We start from the raw sequence: 24,574 nt of genomic DNA, 5'->3' as shown, positions 1-24,574 counted from the left end.
CCTATATTTAAAATTTCTGAGACTTTAGAGTGGTCACTTGAAATGTCCAGTAAATAAGTGTGATTAAATTCACTTTTATAGAGCACTCACTCACATGTCCTGTAATAACATCGTTGGTGGTGTGAAAGAAGAAATTATATGTTACAACCATATAGTATATGAAGTCCAAGAAGGAAGTTTAATAAAGGGTTGCTTCAAGGTTGTGGTTCAGACTTTAGCTGATATTTAGTGTAAGGCTCCTAGCTACATCCCAACGACAAACTTAACTCGTATCACAATATACTCAGGCTTTTAAACCAAAAGGACAGGCACCATGTCAGAATTTATAAAGGAGCTGATTATGTTCCTCTGTATTAATTAGGTCTATACTCAAAACAGCACTGAGACTTGCAGCCTTGATTATAGCTTGACAGTGCTTCATTCTTTATCTATAATAATAGTTAAATATCTTTGATGAAATGTTTTCAGTCTCCTTCAAGATTTTTAATTAAATCTATAAAGCAGAAGCTGAATCATAGCTCTTTGGGAAGCACTTTGAGGGCAGTAGTCTTTATGAAACCAAAAGCTGGAGGTTCCTTCTGTGCAGTCTGTGGCTCTGTCATACCCAGAGCTACAGCCTGCACTGAGAAATCTGTAAGGGAATTTTCCCCCCAGATTTTCATCAAGGGAAATTAGCAAACTGTGGTGTTTTTTCAGCCTAAGAAATGAAAATCAAAACCCTTTGTTTTGCTTCTTTCCCTCACCAAAAGAAGCAACAACAAATCTGTGACAGTAAATGAATAACCTCCCGGATCACTGCATTTAAAAGTGAAAACCCACTATTTCCCACACCCCTGCTGCCCCGCCGCCTCTGTGAGGAGGACAGGTGTCACAGGGCTCATGGTGCGGCACCTACCCAGAGCCCTGGTGCTCGATCCAGTTCAGCTGCCCGCGTTTAGGGAAGGGAGGGGGAAAAACCTCTCAGGATCCCGTGCGTGGACGCCTCTCCAGTTTGGTAGTGAGAGGCCTGAAAACCCCCTTTTTTGGGGGGTGTGAGGGTCAAACTCGGCCGCCCTCAGGCTGCCACCCCTCGCCTCAGGGCCCGGCGGCGCCTCAGACTGGAGGAAGGTGGTGGCGGGAGGCCCGCAGGCCTCACCCCCGCAGGTGGTGCTCCCTGCCGGGCCCGCCTGCCTCTCCACCCCATGGCCGTACGGGTCTTTTGCAATGTCTGCTTCTGTGAGCCCCGCAAGCCCACCCCACGGTTCAGCCTCACAAGCTGCGGGCACGTTATCTGTGAGATCTGCCTCCAGAAAGGTAATGGCTGCTGCAGGCACGGCGGGGCTCGGCCCCCTCCGCCAGCGGGTCAGGCAGGGCTGGTGTGCACATATTTACCTTAACCGTTAGCATTTCTGACTCGCTGTGCAAAAAAGAAAGGTCTGAGTATTTCTTCTTGTCAATCAAATGTTACCGATAAACCTTTTCAACTCTTTGTACACCAGTGTCTGCCTCTAGATGAATCTGTCTGGAGCAACGTGGCTTTCGGAGCAAGCCTTTAGACACAGAAAACTGGAGGCTTTAATAAAACTTGAGTCTGAATGCTTATGATCCACGATTTCATTGTGGGGAAAAAAAAAAAAAAAAAAAAAAAGGCATTCAGTTCTGAACAATTTTCAAAAGGGCATGCTTTTTTATTAGTGAAAGAGCAGTTTGCAAAACATAGGATTTGTTCAGGGTTTTGCTAGTGTTCTTAAGACATTTTAAATCTCAGTATTGTCACCGGAACGCTAGAAAATTTCTAGTCGCATTAGGAGGATTGGAGGTGATGTTTTAAAGCTCTTGTGTGTTGTATGCAATCCCTGAGTCATATTCTGGGACTCCTGTGATGTGCTTAAATGAAGATCTGTGGAAAAGATGTTAAATAAGGAAGTTGCATTTCAATAGAAAAAAAAATCCAGACAAACATCAATGTTTTTCTCTTTGAGGTAGTGCTAAATGCCCTGTGTTTTGTAAGGGCACACAGAATAAGTCATCAATCTGTATTTTGGAATTAAAAAACTTTTGACTAAAAGTTTTCACAGGGTTGCTGTTGAGGAGAGAGAGTCATAAAATGCAGCCACTAAATACAGCTTGGCAGGCCCTTAAAACCTGAACAGCAGCTTTCCTTTCTGCTCTTAATATTGATTGGCAAAAAAACCCCATAGATATTAGATATATATTTTTGCTGTGAATTCAATAATAATGATAATAACAGGTTTTAAATGTATTTACTCTTTAAAGATATTTATGAACATTGATTCTTAGAATCCTTAGAAAGGAAGCAGCTAGTAAAATGATCAATCATAAATATTGTAGTAATATGAATTTACTAGAAATAATACAGAATTTATTAGAGATATTTGCTAATATGCTTGCAAATAAAAATATATTTTTAAAAAAGATAAAGTTTTAAGAAGTGATTTGATGACTTTTTCACTGGAAAAATTCACAAGGTAAAATTATTAATTCTTTGGAGTTAAGGTTTCATATATTTTATCAAGAGACCAAAGCTGGGCTCCAGTCTAAAAAGTCATATATCTGGTTGACTCTAACTCATTAGTGCACTTAAGCATACATTTAATTAAACCCGGCAAGTAGTCCTATTTAAATCATCGGAACTAAAAGTCACCTGCATTCAGTGACACTAATGATATTCATAGAATCATTTACATGAATGCTTATTTGCAGAAGTAAGATCTGATGACATTCACACACATTTTCCTTGTGTAACTGTGTGTAATGGTTATAGAATTAAATTCTTTATTCATGTTTATTTGCATTTCTTGTCTAACATTCAGATTCCTTCCACAAACTCCAAACAAAGGTTTAGACATCAAATTCTATTAAAAATTTATTCAATATCTATTCAGTTTGATGTATATTTTAAATATGTCTTTACTTTACAGGCAAAAAAGATGAATGTTTGATCTGTAGAACTTCTTGTCGTACATTAGTCCTTTCAAAACAGGTAAATGAAGCTTTGGTATTGTATTACATTAATCTGTAGTTTGCTTAACAGCTAAATTATTTGCATTACAAAAATACTTCCTTTTTGTTTGCCAACTCTGACACGAATATTTACTTATGTACTATTCAGCTCTTAGTTTTATGTATTTCTTCAAATAAAAGCCTACAGAGACTTTTTCAGTTTTCAGATTCTGCTAGACTCTAAATCACTCCTTTGTCAAGAAACATGACTGACTACTGTGTAACATCAGTCACTACTTTCAAAATTTGGAAATATGTTTATTGACTTTGGCATTTGCACATCAGAGAAAATGAACTGTAATGAATTATTTCATGTAATGGACTGAATTGAAAATCTGCATGGTGGTGCATCAATGTTTTCAAGTTTATTGGGTGGTTTTGTCCCTGTTTTATCTTAAGCTTAACTATTTTCTTCATAGTCATGTTATTAAGAGAGGATCTGAAATATTGTTGTGAATTCATGTTATTTAATACAGAATGAATAGCTTCTAATTCTCTTTCTTGAGAAGTCATTGGAAAGATTTAATTTTTCTGTTTCTCCCAGGAACTATTTTCTCCTTAGTTGCTTTCATAATGGGTCGTGAAAACATTTATATTTTCCTAGACTGATGCCTACCTAAGAGACAAGCCTGCCTCACAATGATAGAAGGAAAATACTAAGAGCACTCAATGCAGCTAACTCAAAAATTTCTCCAAGGCCGTAAGGCAATCAGGTATATGAAATAGAGGACAATTTGGGACTAACCCTGAAGAGGTGACCTTGAAGAAGGGCATATTTCTTTAGATATGTTTAAAATTGAGCTGATAGATATCTAAACACAGAAATCTCTACCTCTACAGACTGTTTGTAACAAAGTAAAAGACTGTTACGCTCTATTTCATGTTTGCAAACACAGAATTTGCAGAACTGAAACAGATTGAAGAAAAAAATGCTACTGAGAATAAAACATTAGAACAAAACAACAGAATGCAAACATAATACAAAGGAACAATGCACACAGTAATCAAATTTAAAAACAAACAAAAAGGCCTTCATAAAACTTTTAAAGGAGGTGTTTCAATAAACTTTTATCAGCCTATCCTGGCTGCAAGTTTTGTTACTAATTTCAGTCACAGTATAATTTAGGTTGTCAGGGACCTCTGGAGGTCATCTTGTCCAACACCTTACTCAAAACAACGTTAATTTTGAAGTTAGATCAGTCTTAAATTGCAGCATTTCAACAGAACTTGATGATTTAATTCAAAAATACTGGAGGAATTAAAAAAAATGCAATGATTGTGATACTAACAAAAATATTAGATGTTTCATTAGAACCTGCCACTGCTTTGGAGGACTGGAAGGAAGCAAATTACCATATTCTTTAAAAAAGACATTCATGATGATTGCTCAGGCTTGATTAAGAACAGATAAAATGATTGGAATGATAATTAAACATGCATATAAAAAAGTCATGGCTCTATAATTCAGGAACCCAAATGGAAATATACCTGGTAACCTTTAAGAGCTTGATGCTATGGAAGAATTCCCAATGAGTAGGAGGTCCGGTAAATGTGTTAAAACTCCTCATTAAATTGTATATTGGGGCAATCAACGTTACGCATTAAATATTCTCATCTTTACAGTAATGCATGCTTGTCACCTTTATATCTTCCTTCTATGTCTTATGATCCCCACTTGCTTTTTCCCAGAGGATGGTTAAGTGTTATGATAAATCAGAATGTCGCTGTTCATTATTTCAGAATATCATATTAACATCTGCTACTCCTCCATGCAACAGATAAAATATAAACAGTATTCTACGAACCTTTATTTTAAAGAGTTTTTAAATCACCAGTGAAGCTGTTTTGTTTTTACTTTTTTCAGATCTGATAGATACTTAAACCAAGGTCATTGCTTTGTTAGCACCCAAAAGAGATTTCTAGAGCTTACCTCCTATGAATACATTTTAAAGATGCCAAATGTATTTTTATGAATACATTATTTTTTTCTAGATGAAATTTAATTGTCTTTATTTTCTTTGAATACCATAGATAGGTTAGACTGTGCTGTCTGTCGGTGTGCTTTTCTCTTTCTCAGTCCGTGAGCTCACCCTGTGGAAATTTTTGAATGCTTTGGGTAATGTCAACCAAATTCAAAAGAGCAGAGGAAGTCTCCAATACAGTTAATTTCCTCCTGTGAGTTCTATAAAAACTAGTAGCTGGGGAAAGCAAAGAAAAACAGTTTAATTCCCCTGGTGAGAGAAATGCAAGTAAAGCTCATCAATAATCAGAAGTGCATTTGGCAGCCATTGGCACAGTTCTACAGTAACCAAACAGTTCATGCCATCTTTGCTCATATTAATTGCTATACAGGACATCAAAGTAGCTGGTGTCAGAATAGGGGGAACAAAAGGCATAAATCCACTGCAAATCCAGGTTATTAATTTAGCTCTTCATGCGGTTATTTTTGATACATATGAGACTGAATTCCCTCTTCTTATTAAAAATACATTATAGAAGTACATGTTGAAAATAGGTTTGGCAAATACCACTGTTATTTAGTCTTGGATATTTGACTTTAGTATAGTATTATACTATTTTTGGAGTGGGTAAAAATATTGTCTCTATTTTTTGTGCATTTTCAAATGGAGAAAAGCCTAATTCTTTTCAATTTCAATGCAGTATTTTTAATTGAAGCGATAACATCTATTTTCTTAGTAGCCTAGAAATCTGTTTCTTCCTTCACAGGTGGCCTGCTTCCTATTTATTTCAATAATTCGACTTTCTTTAATTTTTCAGTTTTTTAAACTGTCTGAGATTCTTTAGTACTTCTGGAATTAATTTACATTTTACCTGCAACAGTTTCATTTATTTTTAACTGGATTTGGAAAGGTGGGTCTTTACATGAAGAATGCATTTTCTCTGGGACAATCTTCTTCTATCATCTAAGTATGTTTGGATTGTTTTTGCTTTTTTATTCAGCTTTTGACTAGTTGTAGACCTACCTTCTTTTAAACAATCACAATATATCAAAGAGAACCTTTAGGTTTACAGTTTACAAGTAGATAATAGGGTTACTTTGGGGCTAGATTCCTCATTTTTAAAGGGTGTTTACTGTTACAGTAAAATATAATTGAAATGTTAGTTCTTAGTAGTATAACTATGTCAACTTAGTGTTATAACTAGTGTAAGTATTTTGGAGTTGTATTTTGTTTGCTTTTCTTATGAATAAATTAGGAATATATGTATTCTGAATTGAAGTAGCACTTAACTAAGTTAGCTTACATTGCTACATTGCTTTGTGGATTTGGATAGATGTCCAAATGTCACTCTTATTCTGAAACCCACTTTATATCTTGTAGCATTTCTTTCTCACCATAAATAATAAATAAATCTTTATTACAATGATAGCTTAGGTACAAAGCACTTACTCAGCGTTTTCTGAAAACACAGATGGCTGTTTGGGAGGCCACATCATGATCTCTGATTAAAAGTCTCAGTCATAAAATACTTGAAAAATTCAACTATCATTTTAGGGCTTTTTCCTCAATGCTAGGATAACATTCTGTTGCCCAACAGGCAGGAAGTATGAAGGGATCCCGATCAGCATTGAAACTATTCCAAAAATGGACTTTGTAGCAAAACTAATAGATACATCCATGTGGCTGGGGATGGGAACCAAAAAGCACAGAAAGGGACTGCCAGAAATTTGGCTGTTGGTCTGAAGGCAATGCCTCTTCCAGAGGACACAACAGCTTACTTGAATGTCCTCTGGAAATTTTTGTTATCCTAGTTACAATAAGTGTGTATGTGTGTGTGTACAATAAGTATATATGTGTGTTATATATTTAAACAAAAGCACAAAGTCTTCAAGATGGTTAATAAGGTTATTAAATAAAACTGGTCTTGTTTTCATTTTTTTCTGTCATCCTACTGTTGATCTGTCCATTTTTCATTTATATACATCAATCAATTTAAGGAACACTTCGCAAAATGCTTTATTTAGTGTAACTTGCAAATAAAAATGCTAACCTTGGTATGCTTTCTTTTCTTGGTAGACAAGTCCTGATATTCAGTCACTGTTCATGGGAATAGATACGTTATGCAAGAGATATTCAAAAGAAATAACACAGGTGAATTTGCCTTAAAACTTTTTAACTCTATAAAATAATCAGCAACTTCTACTGAATTTTATATAAATGGGAAAAATATATGAGTGAATGCTTGAAAATTAGTCTATACCCATTACAATCTTTACTTCCTTAACTCTACAGTTTCAAAGTTCTTAAGAAAACATAAATGATTTATCACGGTAGCTGCTTATGCTTTCAAACTCTCTCTGAGGATCACTAGTCTGGTTGTTTTAATGGTGTAAAATCACTTTCAGTGGCATGCAATGAAAGATTAGATCTGCCAGAACCTTAAACATGCCCAGATAGTGTGCCCTAATTACAGCAATAAAAAATTACAGAGTGAAAACCTGAGCTGGCTAAAGTCCTGAGCTGAATGTGCTATCTTTTTTTTTTTTTTTTTTTTTTTTTTAAATTTTTTATTTTTTACTCGAAACAGGTCTGCCTTTTTTCAGATAGATGCAATAAATGATTCCAAGGTAAATTTCCTCCCTGCCTTCTGTAAACTGCAGGCAGGATCCCTTCCTTCAGGCTGAGTTTCCAGTCCAGAACTTTAATAGCTGTCTAGGTTAAAAGAATACATGTAAACTCCCATTGCCTCCAATTCTCTGCATCTCTTCAGCTTGGCTTTGGGACTTGGCCTTGTCCCTCTTACTGAGCATTTCAGTGGCTGTTTCAACACCTCGAGGTGGAACTGTAGTAGTACATTCTCCCTGAACCCATCTGCGACCTTCACTGTGTATTCTCGTCTCCCTTGGGCTGCTACCCATTTGATACTATGTTGAGCTTCCCGATCCAGCAGAAAAGTAACCCAGGGAAGATCACCTGTATTCTTCAGTGGTGATTGTGGATTCACATTTGCTTTACTCTATGCTTCACAAACTTCTCCAAGGCTGGGCATGGTCCCTTTCCTCAGCACTCTTCCTCCTAAGATACAGAGGGGGCACAAGGCAAACAAGAAGCCTTCCTCTGTCCTTCCGTACACACTTTTTAACAGCATGTATGATGATCAGCAGTTATTCTGTAAACTGCACAAATCCAGACAGCTATGCCACCAATCACATGTGAATACAGACATCTGTAATGTGACAAGGAAAGGAAAAAGAAGTCACGATCTCAAAAGACTAAGGTGGTTTTTCTGTAACCTGAGATAATTTATGGGAATCATGTTAAAGTGCAGTTAAGGCATTAACGCTCAGAACTTCTACCAGCATCAAAAGACATAAGAGCAGCTTGTGCTCTGTTAAGGGCAAAGGTTTATCTAACTTAATGTCCTGTCACAATAGCAGGTGCTTAAGAAACATTTGAAAACAAGGCTGGGGTGTAGTGATATGTTTTCAGAACAGCATCCTAGCTTTCAACAGTTTGTGGCACGGGGATTTCTAAAGGTGCAGTTGGTGCCTTTGCATTCAAAAGCGATTGTCATGTTGTTTTCTGAAATAGCATCTATCACATAATATGGAAGGGAGGTCCACAGGTTGTATACACCCTGTGATGATGATAACCTTTTTCACATTTTAACTTGCTACCTGATAGTTTCATTTGATACTCTTGAATCCCATTCTAGAGGAAAAATAACCATTCCCATATGCTCCATCTGTGATAATCATTAGTTTTAGACTGCTAACACATCCCTTCTTCAAGTCTTTTTTTCATGTTCTATGTGCTCATTTTTTTACTGAAGTTCTTACATACCTCTAGTTAATCTGAACTATTTCCAGACCTACTACGTCCTTTCTGAGATGTTAAGTAGACTCAGGATATAGTAACATACTTTTTTATTTTTGAAGTGGAATAATGATGTTCCCTTTCCTATTCCTTTTTTAAACACTTCTAAGATCTGATCTGCCTTTTTTGACTGGTGCTCAGTGCTGAATTGACATTTTTGCAGATTTCTTCTTTATAGACCCAAGACTGCATTTCTGAGTGGTGGGAGGCAGCTCAGAGCCATTACTTTCTGAGTGGCTGTATCTTCCATCAGTTCTCCTGAAGAGACTTTTGATCCTTTGATGAGTATCCATTGGGAACCTCCCAGGCTCTTCTACAGCGAATAAAAAGTAACCATCTCAATTAGATATGTCACTATGGGTTCATCTTCTCACAGTGTTTCTTCACCGTTGTCTCTATCCCTACACATTTTCTGGCAGTTTTCTTATATGTGAGAAGGAAGATTTATTACTAGGTTATTGCCTATGTTAATTTGTTCCTCAAGATCTTGTCTTGCCTACCTTGTATGTTTTTACTTTTAACCTGTCATGGTTTATGATCCTCATTTGGACACAAAAAGTGCTTACACACCACCAGACAGTGTGTCTAACAATTATTTTTTAATTAACAGAATATTTTTACAAGGCAAGTTATAATTGCCAGTTAGACACATTACTTTTTATATTGCCATTAATTTTATGTGTTTGCTTAGAACTAATGAATAAGTTAGACTGGCTTTCCTGTGTCTTTACCTTGTTATTGAACATAGCATTAAAATATAAATTCAATGAAATAAATCTACCAACTCTAGGGTAGGTCATACTGGATTAAATAAACTTTGTAAGACTTTCTCTATCATTGATAATAATTTAGAATGTTTTGTTGGAGATGATTTAAAGAAGATATGTTAAATATTTAGTAAAATAAAGAAAAAATTGAATACTATGAAATAGTTTATCACTTTTTTTGCTGAGGCTGCATAAATGTAATTAGGTGAAGCTTGATATAACTTTATTTTTAGATTTCAGAATTTCAAGAAAAACATCGTAAACATTTATTAGCATATCACAGACAAAAGGTAACATTATTTTTGTTGCTTATGTTTACTTTGGTTTATTTTTAGAAAATATATTCACCTTTTATTGGAATACTTAAAATAATTTATCAGGATTGCCTCATTTCTGTCATTATAAATATCAGCTTTTAATTGTTGAAAATCTGTGAGGACTTTATTAATTATAGTTGCTATTATCTAGCAAAACAGATTTTAGTTGTGGGGTGACCAAGATTAAATTAAGAGTCAAAGGACAAGGTGAGAAGACACCAATTCGCATTATGGAGGAGAATGTGAGATGGGGAGAGATTAGTACTCAGATGATAAGCCTAGAGGAAAAGAAGACTAAGGCTGACAAATTAAATTATAAGCTTGAGCAATGGAGAAGACGACTAAGGGCTAGTACCCTGAATTAGAAATGAGAAGAGGAATAGAATTAATTATTCTGTGGAGAACAGTTATTGAATTTGTCACTATGCCTGTCTTCCTCTGTAGGTTGGAAAGAAAATTTATTTTTAATTTCTCAGCTACTTCTAAATATGTGATAAAATAGTTGGCTGTTTCATTCATTTCTAAGGACATGGCCAGGTATATTGCTTTAAGCTATTTGGCAATGGTGGTGAATCAACCCATCAGTAGCTGCCCTATGTATGAAATGACAGAGGCAAACTCATATAGCTGGTCAAGGGGCCATTCCGCGTGTGAGGAGGGCATCTGGTATGGTTCTTGTGGATAGAACAGCTTCGAAACTTATGTGCTTTGTGGCCCATTCTCCCCTGGTTTATGTGACTGCATTTGGAGATCAGTACAAATGTACTGTGGAGTGGGTAGTTCTGTCAAGGTCCTGACCCTCTTCTTTCAAAGCCAGGCCATGGAGGAATCATGATTTTACAACCCCTTCTAATCTGTTTTTCTGACTCCAGATGGTAAAACTGAAACCTGTAGGCAAAGTAAAATAAAGCTCTTAATAGAATTTTGCATAAATAGAAATGTTATTTCTGAAGAATCTGTACAGAGTCTTGATAATTTGATTATAAGTTTCTACTTTATTAAGTGTTGAGATATTCATTTAACAGTGGTTGTAAAGGACGCTGCTTGACCTAGGGAACATGTTTAGGTGATAGTACAGAACAACTGAAGATTTAGGTAGCTGTTACTTCAATGGTACACTGCTTTGGGTGTTTTTGTTGTTTTGTCCATTCATGTATTTGTTAGTATTTTAAAACTGCTTGCATTGGATCAGGGTCAGAATAGGCTGGTTGTCTTAAACACCCTACGTGCAGCTAAGGCTAGCACTGGTGAGGCTGTTTTGGTGGAGAAGTGGTTTGACAGTGAGACTGAGGTGAGCAAGGAAGAGAAGACTTTCCCTGTGCGATGATATACCTGTCTCCTTCTTGTGAGTTTCAGTTAGCAATGCTCCCTCTTTCAGGGCTGCTGGGAGGGAGTCTGAAGGAGCTGGGGAAGGCTAGATCACAGCTGGCAGAGGCACACAGGATGAGAGAGTGGGAGTAGATGCTCACACTCAGGGTTATAATCTCCATCTGAATCTTCCTGCCACTGGCTTGGAGATGAAGGTGAGTGGGAAAAGGATGAAGCAAAAATGATTGAAGGTATAAGCAGTTTGGCAAATGGCAATGACCCCTGGAGAGGTGAGGAAGCACAGATCTACCCCTTGACACAAGTGCTTCCTCCTGCCAGTCTCCACTCTAGAGGTCTTGGCCTTTGGGAAAGGTGGAGAAATGGGAAATTCACAACCAGGTTCTCATGCTTGGATATCTTGTTTGTGGTCCCTGTCCTTATGTCATCCTTGTCACTGCCAACAAACAGCTCTCATGACCTTGATAAAAAGTTCTCTGTTGATGTTTCTGTGAGTTGTACAGATACTGGGGTGCAGATGAGGGTGTGTGGTGTGGGCATTTGATATCTTTATTCCTGGCAAGTCTAGAGCCTGTGTTGGGCTAGGACCCAAAAATATTGAAATAGTTATTCACCTTTACGGCATTTTGGTCTTAAAATGATCCAGTCCTACAGAGTAACAAGGTAAAGTACGTTGTTCCTGACATCTGTACTGGTCACTTTCTTAATCAATCCTAGCTCTCATTGAGAAAAAGAATACAAAAAAAAAATCAGGTCTTATGTAAATTAGATGTTGTCTTTAATCTGTTTTGCAGAGTTGCACATCTGCAAAGAGAGTATAAGATATCTCACAAACAATATGATTTTATAAAGCTGTATCAGGCAATGTTATTAGAGAATTCAAATAATAATGTGAGAAGCATGAAAATTTAACAAGAAAAATCAACAAAAAAATTCATAATTTGTCTTCAGATCAAAATATGAGTAGTGTGAATTAACGAAGGACTAAGGTCACACAACGGAAAATAAGGAAAAAATAGAGATGCAGTACTGAGGCTATTGAGTAATTTTTTACATCCTTCATAAAATATAATGTATGATCATGTAATGAAAGACTGTAAAAAATATACACATTAGGGAGCTGACCTAATGTTCTAGACCTTAGTGTTCCTGCATTTTGCAAGCACATAACATTCTTTAATGGAGATATTTTTGGTTCTGTTTATAACAGAATAGGAAATACTCTTCAAATAAACTTATTACAGATAGATACTGCAAAGAAATGAATAAATTTTGAATCTGATATGAGAAATATGGGAATTTGGTATTTGGGTATTTGGTATTTTGTACAGTTATTGGTGTTTTTTCCAGATAATTCCATATTAAATGCAACATAACTTTTATATCAGATATGAAAAAGAGGAAGAAAAATAAACACAAATTATCTTTAAGCACTTGTTATTCGTTTAACCAACACTACCAGCACACTTAACAAAAGGTAATCATACTAAGTCTGGAACTGCCAAAAATTATATTTTTTTTCAGACTTGACTGTTTAATGGATCCATATAACAGCTATGATCTTGCCCCAATAAATCTGGAATAGCAATGATATCTAAGATTAAAACCAATAGAAAACAACCATTCAGCATGTTAGGATACTAATTGTATGAAAACAAAGTTGTATATCACACAAAGAGATTTTGTTTAAAACTATGATTATCTCACAGACGGTAAAGTTGGAAGAAGCTCTCAAGAAAGTAACACAACAAATGCATCAGCTACAATGGTAAGAGTTCTAATGTATCAAAAGTAAATGAGAAATAGTCTTTCTGATCAGACAACAGTAAGTATGATAAAACGATAAAAAAGTAATTATTTATTTGCCTTTCTCATATATTGTGTTGTATAAAGAGAAGTGGCATATTTTTACAGAAATAAATGAACATGATGTCTGTCATCAGGTCCATTTTCACATTAATCAAGCCTGTCAGGAAGGAATCCTTTGATTTTTAAATTCAAGTCAGTACTTGAATTTACTCTAAATGAACTCTAAAAATGATCTGTTAACAATCTCCGTCATATAGTTATTCAGTTTTAAAACTTTTGTGTTTACATGAACATGGTTTTGTTTTTCCCGATGGGCTTTACAGCATCAGCCTAGACAGTACTATGATATCTCTCTTAGAATCTATCTCATTAACAAAATTACCAGGGTTTTGTAACATGATTCTCTTTCTCTCAGTTTCTAGTAAGAATCAACTTCTTGACTCAAATTAGTCTTTTTTTCACTAATGCATCAAGGAGATAACCAAGAGGTAGCCCATTGTTATCTGCCAGCTCACTGACTGATACACCTTAATCTTTTCATTTTATTTCCAACTTAAAGCCAAAGTTCTTATTGATTCCTAAGGACACTCTCTGATATTACTTTTCATTTAATTAAATTTTATTTCAATTATTAAAAATATCACATAACAAAAATCATTATGTAGTTCTTCTCAATATTGATGTAACTTTCTATCTTCAGAACTTTCTGTCTTCAGATTTCACAAACCGCAGGCTATCCCTCAGTCATCTGGGAGTATATTAAACAGGACCAGTTGCAAGACTAAACTGAGGGGGACATAACTAATAACATTTCTACGCTCTCTTCACCTTTGATTGTTGTGGTTTCCTTTTTAACATTATTTATGGTACGCTTACTGAATTAATTGCTCGTAATCTCTGATTTAAAGTCCACGTGGCCTATATAACACTCTAATGTTTAAATTGCTTTAACACAGAAAAAATGTACTATCTTACTACCGTTTTAAAAAATCTGCCTACCAGAACATAAAACAAAAAACATACCAGATTGAACTACTGTGATCCACCTATGGTGAAATGATTGCATTTTCCATATAACATTAGTTCTATGTCCTATTTTATCCTTCCCACTTTCTAAGATTTCTAAAACTACTGGGAAAAAACCCCAAAACTAACAGACTTGTTGAAATATAGGTATTGAATAGTTAGTGTATAGTTACAATGTACTTCTCCCTATAGATCCATCTTTTTGAGAGAAACCCTTCATGAGTACCTCTTTATGAATACCAATGATCAAGGATGATGAAATCTACTTAATAAGCCAGTTCATGAAGTCAGAAATTTAACTGCAGAATTTTGTTGCTCTTTATTCTTTTTCTGTGTTTTTCCAGCATAGACTTTCTTTTGACTCTGACAGGCACATAATACTGTATTATGCTCTCTTATGCTGCTTGGTGTGAAAGAAAAATGGTATAAAGAAAACTATGTACCTGGTGGATTATCATAGTTTATCTATTTTTATCCACTGCCTCCTTTTTCTTGCCTGCATCTCAAATGAACAACATCTTTTTTATACCAAATACAGAGTTCTTACTGAATTTCAGATTTGTTAGAGTTCTACCTAGAGAGTGTGACCTAGGGCTTCTCCTTGCCTGCCCAGTAGACATATTCCTCCTATTTATGGTTATTGGCAAAGGTATCAGTTTTACATAGTTGTTGGTGAATATCACAAATATGCCACTGTTTCTTTTGCTAACTAGGTTTTTTAAAGTTTGGGTAATGTATACATTGGAATGAAGATTTTTGGCTCAACTGTAGTTAATAGTTGTGTTTTAACATCTGTTGTTCCATAAAGTACTTTGCCATAATGTTATCCTAAACTGATATTTTCGGGCATGTAATGACTGATACAGACGGTATGATATAGAGAAGTTAATAGCTTATCAAATAGATTGTTATTTTGCTTCATGGCAAATAGTGTCATGATAAACCCAGCTATGATGCGTAAAATGCTTTGATTTTATGCTTTATTGACCAGCTAGACAAATGAACTAACCAAACCAGCTTTCAGTTTATATCTGTTGTTTCTTGTGTTTGCCCCTTTAGTATGAAAACTCCTGAACAAACTCCACAGCAACCATTTTCCAGTACAAACAGAAATCCACTTTCCAGTAAGAAGTGTTGGTTTAAGATACTAAGGAATATATATCACTGGATATAGTTATGTTCTAATATTAAATTTATTAATAACTTTAGTTTCATCAAGAAAACAGAATGGTTACTCTTCATGTTCTCTTCACCCTAGTCATCCTTCCACTTCTGAAATGTAGGTACAAATCTGTTAATTTTCAATGACAATGTTAACAGGGGCAACATACTCATATTTTATACACAAAGCCTTTTTTTGTAGTCAGTTTAAAATAAGTATATTTTCTGATTTTGTGGGGTATTTTTCTGCAAACTCTGTAGGTATGAAAGAACTTGGGAGGGTCTTATCTATCCAAGTGTACAAAATAACAGCTAATATGGATTGCCTTTGTATTCACTGGAGAAAATTCTAAGGCATGATGGACCTTATTCTAAAGACTTTCTGGATAGATAAATTGATTAATTAGTGAGGAACTCTTCCCATTGACTGTAGGGAAAAGCTAACTTACTTGTACAGACACCTATATGTACATTATAGTTGTCTAAAGTTAGATGGAATTAACTCCAGTAAGGCTCATTAAATTTTAAATAAATTGAACGTAGATCTTGTTCAAGCTAAAAGATTTCTATACCTGTGACTATGACTTTATTTTTTATAAAAAATAAGATTTCAGAATGCCCTTGTTATGAAGACAAGTGACAAATGTATAAATATGCATATTTATTCTGACTTAAATACAAGAATAACAATGTTAATCATAAAATAACTTTCTCTGCAAATGTCTAAACAAAATCTCAGAATCAATTAATAGAATTTCCTTACTGCTAGTGGGATTTGGAACAAGTCCTAAATACTCATATGTGTTATGCATTATGTATTATGCTTTTCCATTATTAGACAAATTTAACATGAGAATATAACATATTTTTAGTCATTATAATGAATGTGTTATTTTTATTACAATGTCATACTTATTTTGACCTTTGTTATAAGAATGGAGTCAATGGAGATTGATCCTGTACCTTTACCTATGAGGAATGTAAGTGGTTTTTTTGTATATATGTTTATATATCTCTATATGTACATACATATGATGTTGATTGCTTTTGATTGCTCCTACTCGGTTAATACTGCAAAAATAGGATCCCTTCCCCCCAGCCACTTCACAACAGTTCTTATGTACATGCTAATTTCAGCTATGCTTGATGCTTAGTACAAGTCAGATGCTCACCAAAAAGGAACCAAAAGGAAATAAATCACAACAGTGATTTATGGAATTATATTTTCCAAAGCCATATAGAGGCTTTTAAAATTCTGATGCTAAATTAAATGGCAAATTCTTGAAATCTCAGTATGTTTATACTATAAAAATGTAACTGTTTCCAAACTAAATGTTGGTAATGCATGAAACTGAGAGTTGCAAATAAATTTAAGGTCTATATATTAAGGAATGGAAATATATGTAAGATTTCCACCTTCAGCAGACCTCATGTAGATGTCTGCAGTACAAATCTATGTTCTCATCTCAGAACTACCTTTATAACCTATGGATTGATTATATCCATAGACAGACCTATATCCATCAGTATAACCTATGGATTAATATCTGTGATTCATTCAATTTTGAAGGAAACTAAGTTATTGGTCTCATTCCCGTTTCTCTTCCTTGACCATAAACAGAATTTCAGGGGATTAGGCTGGATGTAAATGCTGTCATTGCAAATGTCTGAATCACTTGTCATTCTTAACTTCATATCACACGTGATTTTCAAAACATCAATGAAATTTAATTTATGATGGATAAAAGGTTTTTTTGAACTACAAATCAAGCCAGTCATCTTTCATCTTTCATAAAAAATTGACCAGTTAATCTTGCTTCTGTCTATGCTCAGGGGCATCAACATGTGTATAGTGTCTTCACATGTTAAGAAAAAGCTAGGTGTGAAGGCAGTAGTCTGAAAGCAGTGTTAGAACCTGGTATTTAAGTAGGGAATTGCAACCTTTGAATGACATCTTCACTGTATTACTATTCTGATTAGGAGAGGCATCATCCAGGAACAGATGCTAGTTTAAGAATGGAATCTCAGCACAGAAAATGATGTGTCTGATATTTTTCTTATCTGAGTGTGACAGAGAGGACTTCTTGGAATAAAACTAAAATACATGTACATCTCTTAAAAACCAGTAGTGTTTTGTATTTTAGTGCTTTAAACAAAACTGCCAGAGAAGAGTGCCAGAAATCTGCAGGCTTTATAGACCTCAAAAGTGTAACACTATTGCTTAAAATACCTTAATAATTGACATACTTATTACACTGTAATTAATACCTTGCCATTCATTTAGCCTGAGACACCAACTGGTCCAACAAGATTATCATTAATAACTCCACCACAAGATGGACGTATGGGTGAGTAAAAATGAAGTTTGTAACTGAATAATAATTGTATTATGTTAAGAGGATTAATAAATTAAAATCCATACCGTAGCCATTTACTGAGCCAACTTGAACTGTGTTGAGGTATAAGTAATTGAGCATGTAGACATGAATCCAGCACATGGGTGATGTTTAAAGATGAAGAATGAAATAAGTCTTTCTAGTACTCACCTACTCTCTTCTGTGAAGAATTTGGGACAACCAGATGATCAGGCCTAATCAGCATGGCTTTATGAAAGGCAAGTGGTGTTTGACAAACCTGATCTCCTTATGCAACAGGGCGGCCTGCTTATTGGATGAGGGAAAGGCTGTGGATGTTGTTTACCTTGAATTCAGTAAGGCCTTTGACACCGTTTCCCACAACATTCTCCTGGCAACACTGGCTGCTCGCGGCTTGGATGGGCACACGCTTTGCTGGGTAAAAAACTGTCTGGTTGGCCGGGCCCAAAGAGTTGTGGTGAACGGAGTTAAATCTGGTTGGCATCTGGTCATGAGTGCTGTCCCCCAGGGCTCAGTGTTGGGGCCACTCCTCTTTAACATCTGTATTGATGATCTGGAGGATGGGATGGAGTGCACCCTCAGTCAGTTTGCAGATGACACCCAGTTGGGTGGGAGTGTTGATCTGCTCGAGGGTAGAGAGGCTCTGCAGAGAGACCTGGACAGGCTGGAGCAATGGGCTGAGGCCAACTGGGGGAGTTTCACTGAGGGCAAATGCTGGGGGCTGCCCTTGGGCCACAACAAGCCCCAGCAGCGCTACAGGCTTGGGGAGGAGTGGCTGGAAAGCTGCCAGTCAGAGAGGGACCTGGGGGGGTGATTGACAGCCGCCTGAACAGGAGCCAGCAGTGTGCCCAGGGGGCCAAGAAGGCCAATGGCATCCTGGCTTGTGTCAGCACTGGCGTGGCCAGCAGGGACAGCGAAGGGATCTGACCCCTGGGCTCGGCACTGGTGAGGCCACCCCTTGATGAGTGGGTTCAGTTTTGGGCCCCTCACCCCAAAAAGGCCATTGAATGACTCGAGCGTGTCCAGAGAAGGGCAACGGAGCTGGGGCAGGGTCTGGAGCACAGGTCTGATGGGGAGTGGCTGAGGGAACTGGGGGGGTTCAGTCTGGAGAAGAGGAGGCTGAGGGGAGACCTCATCGCCCTCTACAGCTCCCTGACAGGAGGGTGCAGAGAGCTGGGCACGAGCCTCTTTAACCAAGTAACAAGTGATAGGACAAGAGGGAATGGCCTCAAGTTGCACCAGGGAAGCTTTAGACTGGATATTAGGAAGCATTTCTTTCCAGAAGGGGTTGTTGGGCATTGGAATGGGCTGCCCAGGGAGGTGGTGGAGTCCCCACCCCTGGAGGGGTTTAAGAGTAGGGTCAACATAGTGCTGAGGGATCTGGTGGAGTTGGGAACTGTCAGTGTGAGGTTCATGGTTGGACTGGATGATCTTCAAGGTCTTTTGCAACTTAGATGATTCTGTGATGCTGTGAATTACTTGTTACCAAAATTATTTTTGCTGAGCAATCGGTCAACAATTGCAAAGAAAATACTGTAACAATGTGTAAGTTTGAACAGAACAGGCATACCTGCAATATATGTTGTTGACCCTCTATTAACATAATTATAATTAATTGAATATTAATAGAATATATAATTATAGTTAACAGAGATTTAAATTTTCCATAATGTCACATGAAAAATCACATGAGGAAAAGGGGAGTAACTAAATGAGTGTTACTAAAATATTTAATAACAAAAACAGGGTAATTAAGTTGAGATCAAGAATTTCTTCAGAAAGGTGAGATTTTTTTCCCAGATCATTGCACTACGATATAAGATGTTTTATCAGACTGTGATTCCTTTCATTCCTGGGATGTTGCAGAGCTTGGGTAACACTCTTGATGTGAATAAGACATGAATAACAGCCTATTGAAATTCATTGCAGTTTCCTGAAGTACTGTTTATTTGTGAGGAGTTTTGCAGAATTCCTAATGCTCTGCAGGTCTACCATTCATGTGTCCCTCTCATTCTTTATTTTATATTCAGCATGTTTCTGTAATTGTCCATTCTCAGGCAGTCTTTTACCTGGCTTCAACAGTTAATAAAATCCATCTCCAGCCACATAAGGAGCTTTTTGCACTCTTGTATTTTTACATGGTGTAAACATCCCGAAACAAAGCCAAATGCAATTACAATACAATTGTAATGAAGGAGCAAAAATTGCTTTTTCTATATTATGCTTGATTTATATGTCCAGTTCCTTTCCAAATACATGCTTACCTATAAATTTATGGGTAACAAGATAGTAAGAGCTGAGGTTAACTGTTTTTTTTTATTGTGTCTAAATATAAATAGATATTTAATTAGATAGTAAAATTATATGTAGAACAGTTATGTGTTTAGCACATTTCAGAATCAACCCATAAAGTTTTGCAGTGGACAAAGCTGAATGAATCAAAACATACTTGCAAAAATAAGGGCAAGTAGAAACAATTATTTAATGGTGCACTGAAGAAAGTCTCCTTCTCAGAGATGGATGGGGCAGAAAAGCATAGCTGTAGAACTGGAGCACCTCAGCAGGTCTATCTTGATAGTCTTAACAATAGTCTAACAGATGAGAGAAGGTGAAAGAAAGAAATGTGTTTAACTTGGAAAAGATTTGCAGGAATGGTGCAATATGATGTTTTCATGACAGCTAAGCTCTATGTAGAATTAATCTATTGAAGCTATTTTTCACCTTTACCCTCTGTTGGAGTACTGCAAAGGACTTTTGATAGCTTTCACTTTTGGTGGATCTTCTTCCATCAAGAAGTACTGGAAGACATCTCATGCCTCAGCAAATGTCATGTATGTATAAATTATAAAACCACATCATTAATTTTTAGGGCTGTTTTAATCCTTTCTCAAGTGATGTGGTGACTTTATTTTGTCAGCCAGTTCCTTATCTTTCATGGTCTATTGTAATTGTGTACCATTTTTAATTCTTGAATTAAAATCATCATGGTTTTGTCCCAAATAATGTAATTAAAGTACTAATCTATTTTTTCCTTATCTCCTAAGTAAAATGGGTAATTCAAAAATTGAATTCTTACAGGTAGTATATCCTACAGAAGTTCTCAGTCATCTGGAATAATGTCAAGTCAAAATGGTAGAGCAGGATCTACAAGGTAATTAAATACCTTTTCAAGATTTTATCATCTCTTATGAGAGACAAATTTATCTCTGGCCTGTATTAATCTGTATGTTTAAAGGTTATATTCCATGTCTGAAGAAATATTTTTGTGCAGGCTAGCTATCACCTATATATGAATGTGTTTTTTATTGTTGGAAGGTTTTATTTTGAAATCACTTTCTTCAAAAATGTGCAAGATAATCTGAGTTCCTGCAGCTACAGTCATGGTACTTTCATACAAAAGATAGTAATTTTATAGTAAGAAATTGCAACAATGTGTCATTTTTATAATTCTTTTAAAAATCAGAGATGACAACGCAATGTCTACACAAGAACTATTCTCTGAATAACCTGAACGTCTTCATGCAGTGTGTAGCAGGTGTTTCAGGGTTTTCATCTAAACATTGAAAATGCCTCAAACTGTGAGAATTGTTAACAGCAATAAAAAACTTAAAATGGTTCCAGAAAAAGTAAACTCTTGTTCTCTATAATCATTAAGCCAAATATATCTTCCTAGTACAAATTTTAAATATATGTATAAGAATATATTTCTTTTTTTTCATCTTTGATTCTCATATCATTTGTTTTGTCCTTCTGCTTTTTTCAAAGCAGAAAAAACCTAAAGAAGTAAAAATCTGATATGGAATATGTACAATACAATAATTTATAGAATTTTCTATTAAAATATTAGCACTGTGAATTTAATTGTTTTTGAAATCTCTTGTAGTGTGAAAGTAGCCTCAAATCATATCCATGAATTCATTTCGTTAACAGATCCACACCTATAAGACTACCTCATAGTGGATGTTCGCTTCCATCATCATCTGGATCACAAAGTAGTAGGATGGGGTCATGGGCTACTTCTGATTTCAGAACCCCTCAGTTGTGTCCATTTACATCACCTTCCCCACAGTTGTCTGCAACAAGGCATCCAATCACCATCTCAGGACTTCTGCAAAGACAACATTTAGGCAAGTATATTTTATAAAATAACAACATATAACACTTTCTGAAAAATTTTCAGCATAACATATGCTTGTTACTTATTTACTGGAGAACATAAATAAGAAACAAATTAAGCAACATGAAAATGATTTTTCAAAATTGGAAGTAGGCCATCAGCAGAATGTGAAAAATATTGATGTTCATGATCCATATTTTGCTTTAGTCTTCTGTGCAGTAGAAATCTACTGTGAAAATGTGGTTTTGCATCACTTCAGAATCGTATTTTAACAGAGATTTAATCCTGATAATGCCCATAATTGTTTTCTAGGAAAACCGATTCTAAATAATGCAAAGCATGTAATAAATTGGAAAAGCTAATTTTGCAACAAATCTCAAGTAAGGAGTAGAGAAAAGAAAAGCATGAGCAGAGGAAGTGCAGTGAACTCAGTGGGAGTCATAGCAAGACTGAGATAGTCAACGGGAGTCCTTTAATAAAGCAGAATAGTTGAGTTGACACATAGGAAAGAAGGACAAAAATGTCTATAGTGAAAAGAATGAATGGGAAACAGCTCCTGTATGACTGAATGGTGTGTTGCAGAAAGTGGGTGACATTTGACAACTCACTATGTCCAGAAGAGAAAAAATGAACATAAATGGAAACTGCAGTATTCTGGGAGTAAAAGTGAAGTATTAGTCACCTGGTTATTAGAACTAGGGAATATTAATGGAAATGAACAACTGAGTGAACTCATTCTGAAAATGAACACTGGATAGGGAGTGATCATGTGATGAGTCAGAGAACAGGAAGGAAGATGTGTTAAGGAATAGAAAAAAAGGTGAGGATATTAAAAAGATTGGGAGTAGAAAAAGGGTCCAGAACAGTGCATGGGACAGAACAAAGGCTATAGAGGAAGCAGATTACAAAGAATCGAGATAAGAATGCAAAAAATTAGTATAAAAGAGGAAGGAGGATGGACCAAAGGATAACAATGAGAGGACAGTAAAGTCTGTTTTTCCTGTGAAGCAAGAAAAGAGATGCTCTGGATAGTTACAACAAACAGACCAAACAGAAAAGCAAAGAGAAAGGAAATGATGGGAAGAGAATTAAAGAAGACAAGAGCATTTTCTAGTCTTTTATATTTTATAAATATTACTATTTACTTCATTGTACTTCTGTCACATGTCCTATATTTTCACAGTTTGGGAGGAAATGCTTAGATGATAATTACAGTCATTTGTTGCTGGTGATTTTTCCCATATTCTGTACAACATTAACTTTATTTCTTTTCTGATTACTTATTAGCCTGTCACAGACTTCAGTAGTAATCTTCCCATTCCCATGATTTTTTCAGTCCTAGTACTTTTCTGTCATTTGCCAAATTTTCTGTCTCAACTTCACATTTCTTACAGATGTAACTGTCAAGATACCCGCATGAATGTCTGCAAATGACAATAAAAAAGTAGATTGTCCAGGGTATTATTTGTTGAGTGCAGCATAAAACTAGCAAAAGTAGCTGCATAGAGACCAGTCCAAGAGGGGTGTAGGTAGGAATTGCATGGGGGCAGATTAATTTATAAAACCATAGAACAGCCCATGTTGGAAGGCACCTTGAAAGATCATCTGGTCCAACCTTTTGTGGGAGAAGAACCTAGATGAGGTTATCTAGCACCCTTACCAATCACATGTTGGAAACCTAATTCTTCATATTGCAGAGTTTACACCATAAGTGAAATCTTTGTTATTTATATTAAAAGAATAATTCAATTATGAAGCATTTTTTGAGTCCATATTAATAAATGTGACCTTTCCATTCCAGGAGTAACACATCCCAAGCAGTTTTGAGTTCATGAAACTTCATGAAACCAAAATAAAGATATTTTAATAAATTCACTCATATTCAAGTTATGAATGCTTATAGCTTGTGGAAGCTTATATCGTAACTTTTTCTTGTGGAATTTCTGGACAGTGATATAGCATGTGAAATAATGCATGAACCTGATAGAATTTGTAAATAATGTGGTAGAAATTGAAGTTAAAAAAAAAAACCCCAGCTATACTGAACTTAAATATTAGTTGTCTTTGAGCCAGATGTTTGCAAGTTTATTGCAGTTCGTATGCAGAACAATGCTTTGGTCATTCACTTGTGTAGCTGAAATTGGAATATGGCAATAATGCTTTTATGGAAACAGAAAACTAATTCTGTTATATAAATACAAAGGAGCATATTTAGATTCATAAAAAGAGCTATGCAAAAGTTCTTATCAAAATGTATGGGTTTTATTTTTTATTTTTGATAGGTTGACTTTCTTCCTTGAATAAGTTCCCAAGATAATTTACATGAATATTTCTTTCCTTTAGTCTTACTATTTTTTTTTTCCATTTGTACTTGTATTCTTACTCTAGGATCAACTAATTTTGGAGGACATTCAACAGACAGATAAGCAAACATCTGTGAATTGTTTTTGTCAATAAGCATCTGAAGAAGCCCCACACAGATTTTGGATATCAAAGTATTTGTAATTTCTATAAAATGTCAAATTGGCATAAACCAGCTAACTATTCAGCATGAATAATGTGTTTAAACATCACTGATCTTGCTGATTAACAACATCTACAGTAGTTTTAAACAAGAGTACAAAAGCCTCTTGCTGTTTCTAGAAATTTTGGCTTAAAATGTATTGTATAAATAAACAGCCTGTATTAACTAGTGTTAAGGCAAAGCATGATTATATATTCAATGAGCATTTCTTGCTGTGAGGCACTGAGCTGCAGCAGAACTCTATTTTTAAATGGTTGTATCTGTACAGTATTAAAGTTGAGCCCCACTCCTAAAAAAAATGTTTAAATTTAT

At 35.7% G+C, this 24,574-nt stretch overlaps 1 protein-coding gene across 1 annotated transcript; it reads left to right on the top strand.

Moving 5' to 3' along the window:
- The first annotated feature begins 1,181 nt into the window (after positions 1-1,181).
- RNF212 (ring finger protein 212) lies at positions 1,182-24,164 on the top strand. The gene is made up of 12 exons (XM_026846551.1): positions 1,182-1,293; positions 2,922-2,983; positions 7,041-7,115; positions 9,841-9,897; positions 12,960-13,018; positions 15,145-15,209; positions 15,295-15,364; positions 16,181-16,226; positions 17,531-17,594; positions 20,700-20,772; positions 21,552-21,748; positions 24,127-24,164. The coding sequence occupies exons 1-12, from the start codon at positions 1,182-1,184 to the stop codon at positions 24,162-24,164; spliced, it is 918 nt and encodes a 305-aa protein (XP_026702352.1).
- Positions 24,165-24,574: the final 410 nt, after the last annotated feature.

This window comes from Athene cunicularia (genome assembly GCF_003259725.1).
Source record: "Athene cunicularia isolate RWA chromosome 4 unlocalized genomic scaffold, athCun1 chr4_part1, whole genome shotgun sequence".
Lineage (NCBI taxonomy): Eukaryota > Metazoa > Chordata > Aves > Strigiformes > Strigidae > Athene > Athene cunicularia.
The sequence above is the reverse complement of the archived record's forward strand: the minus strand, read 5'-3'. Positions and strand labels throughout refer to the sequence as shown.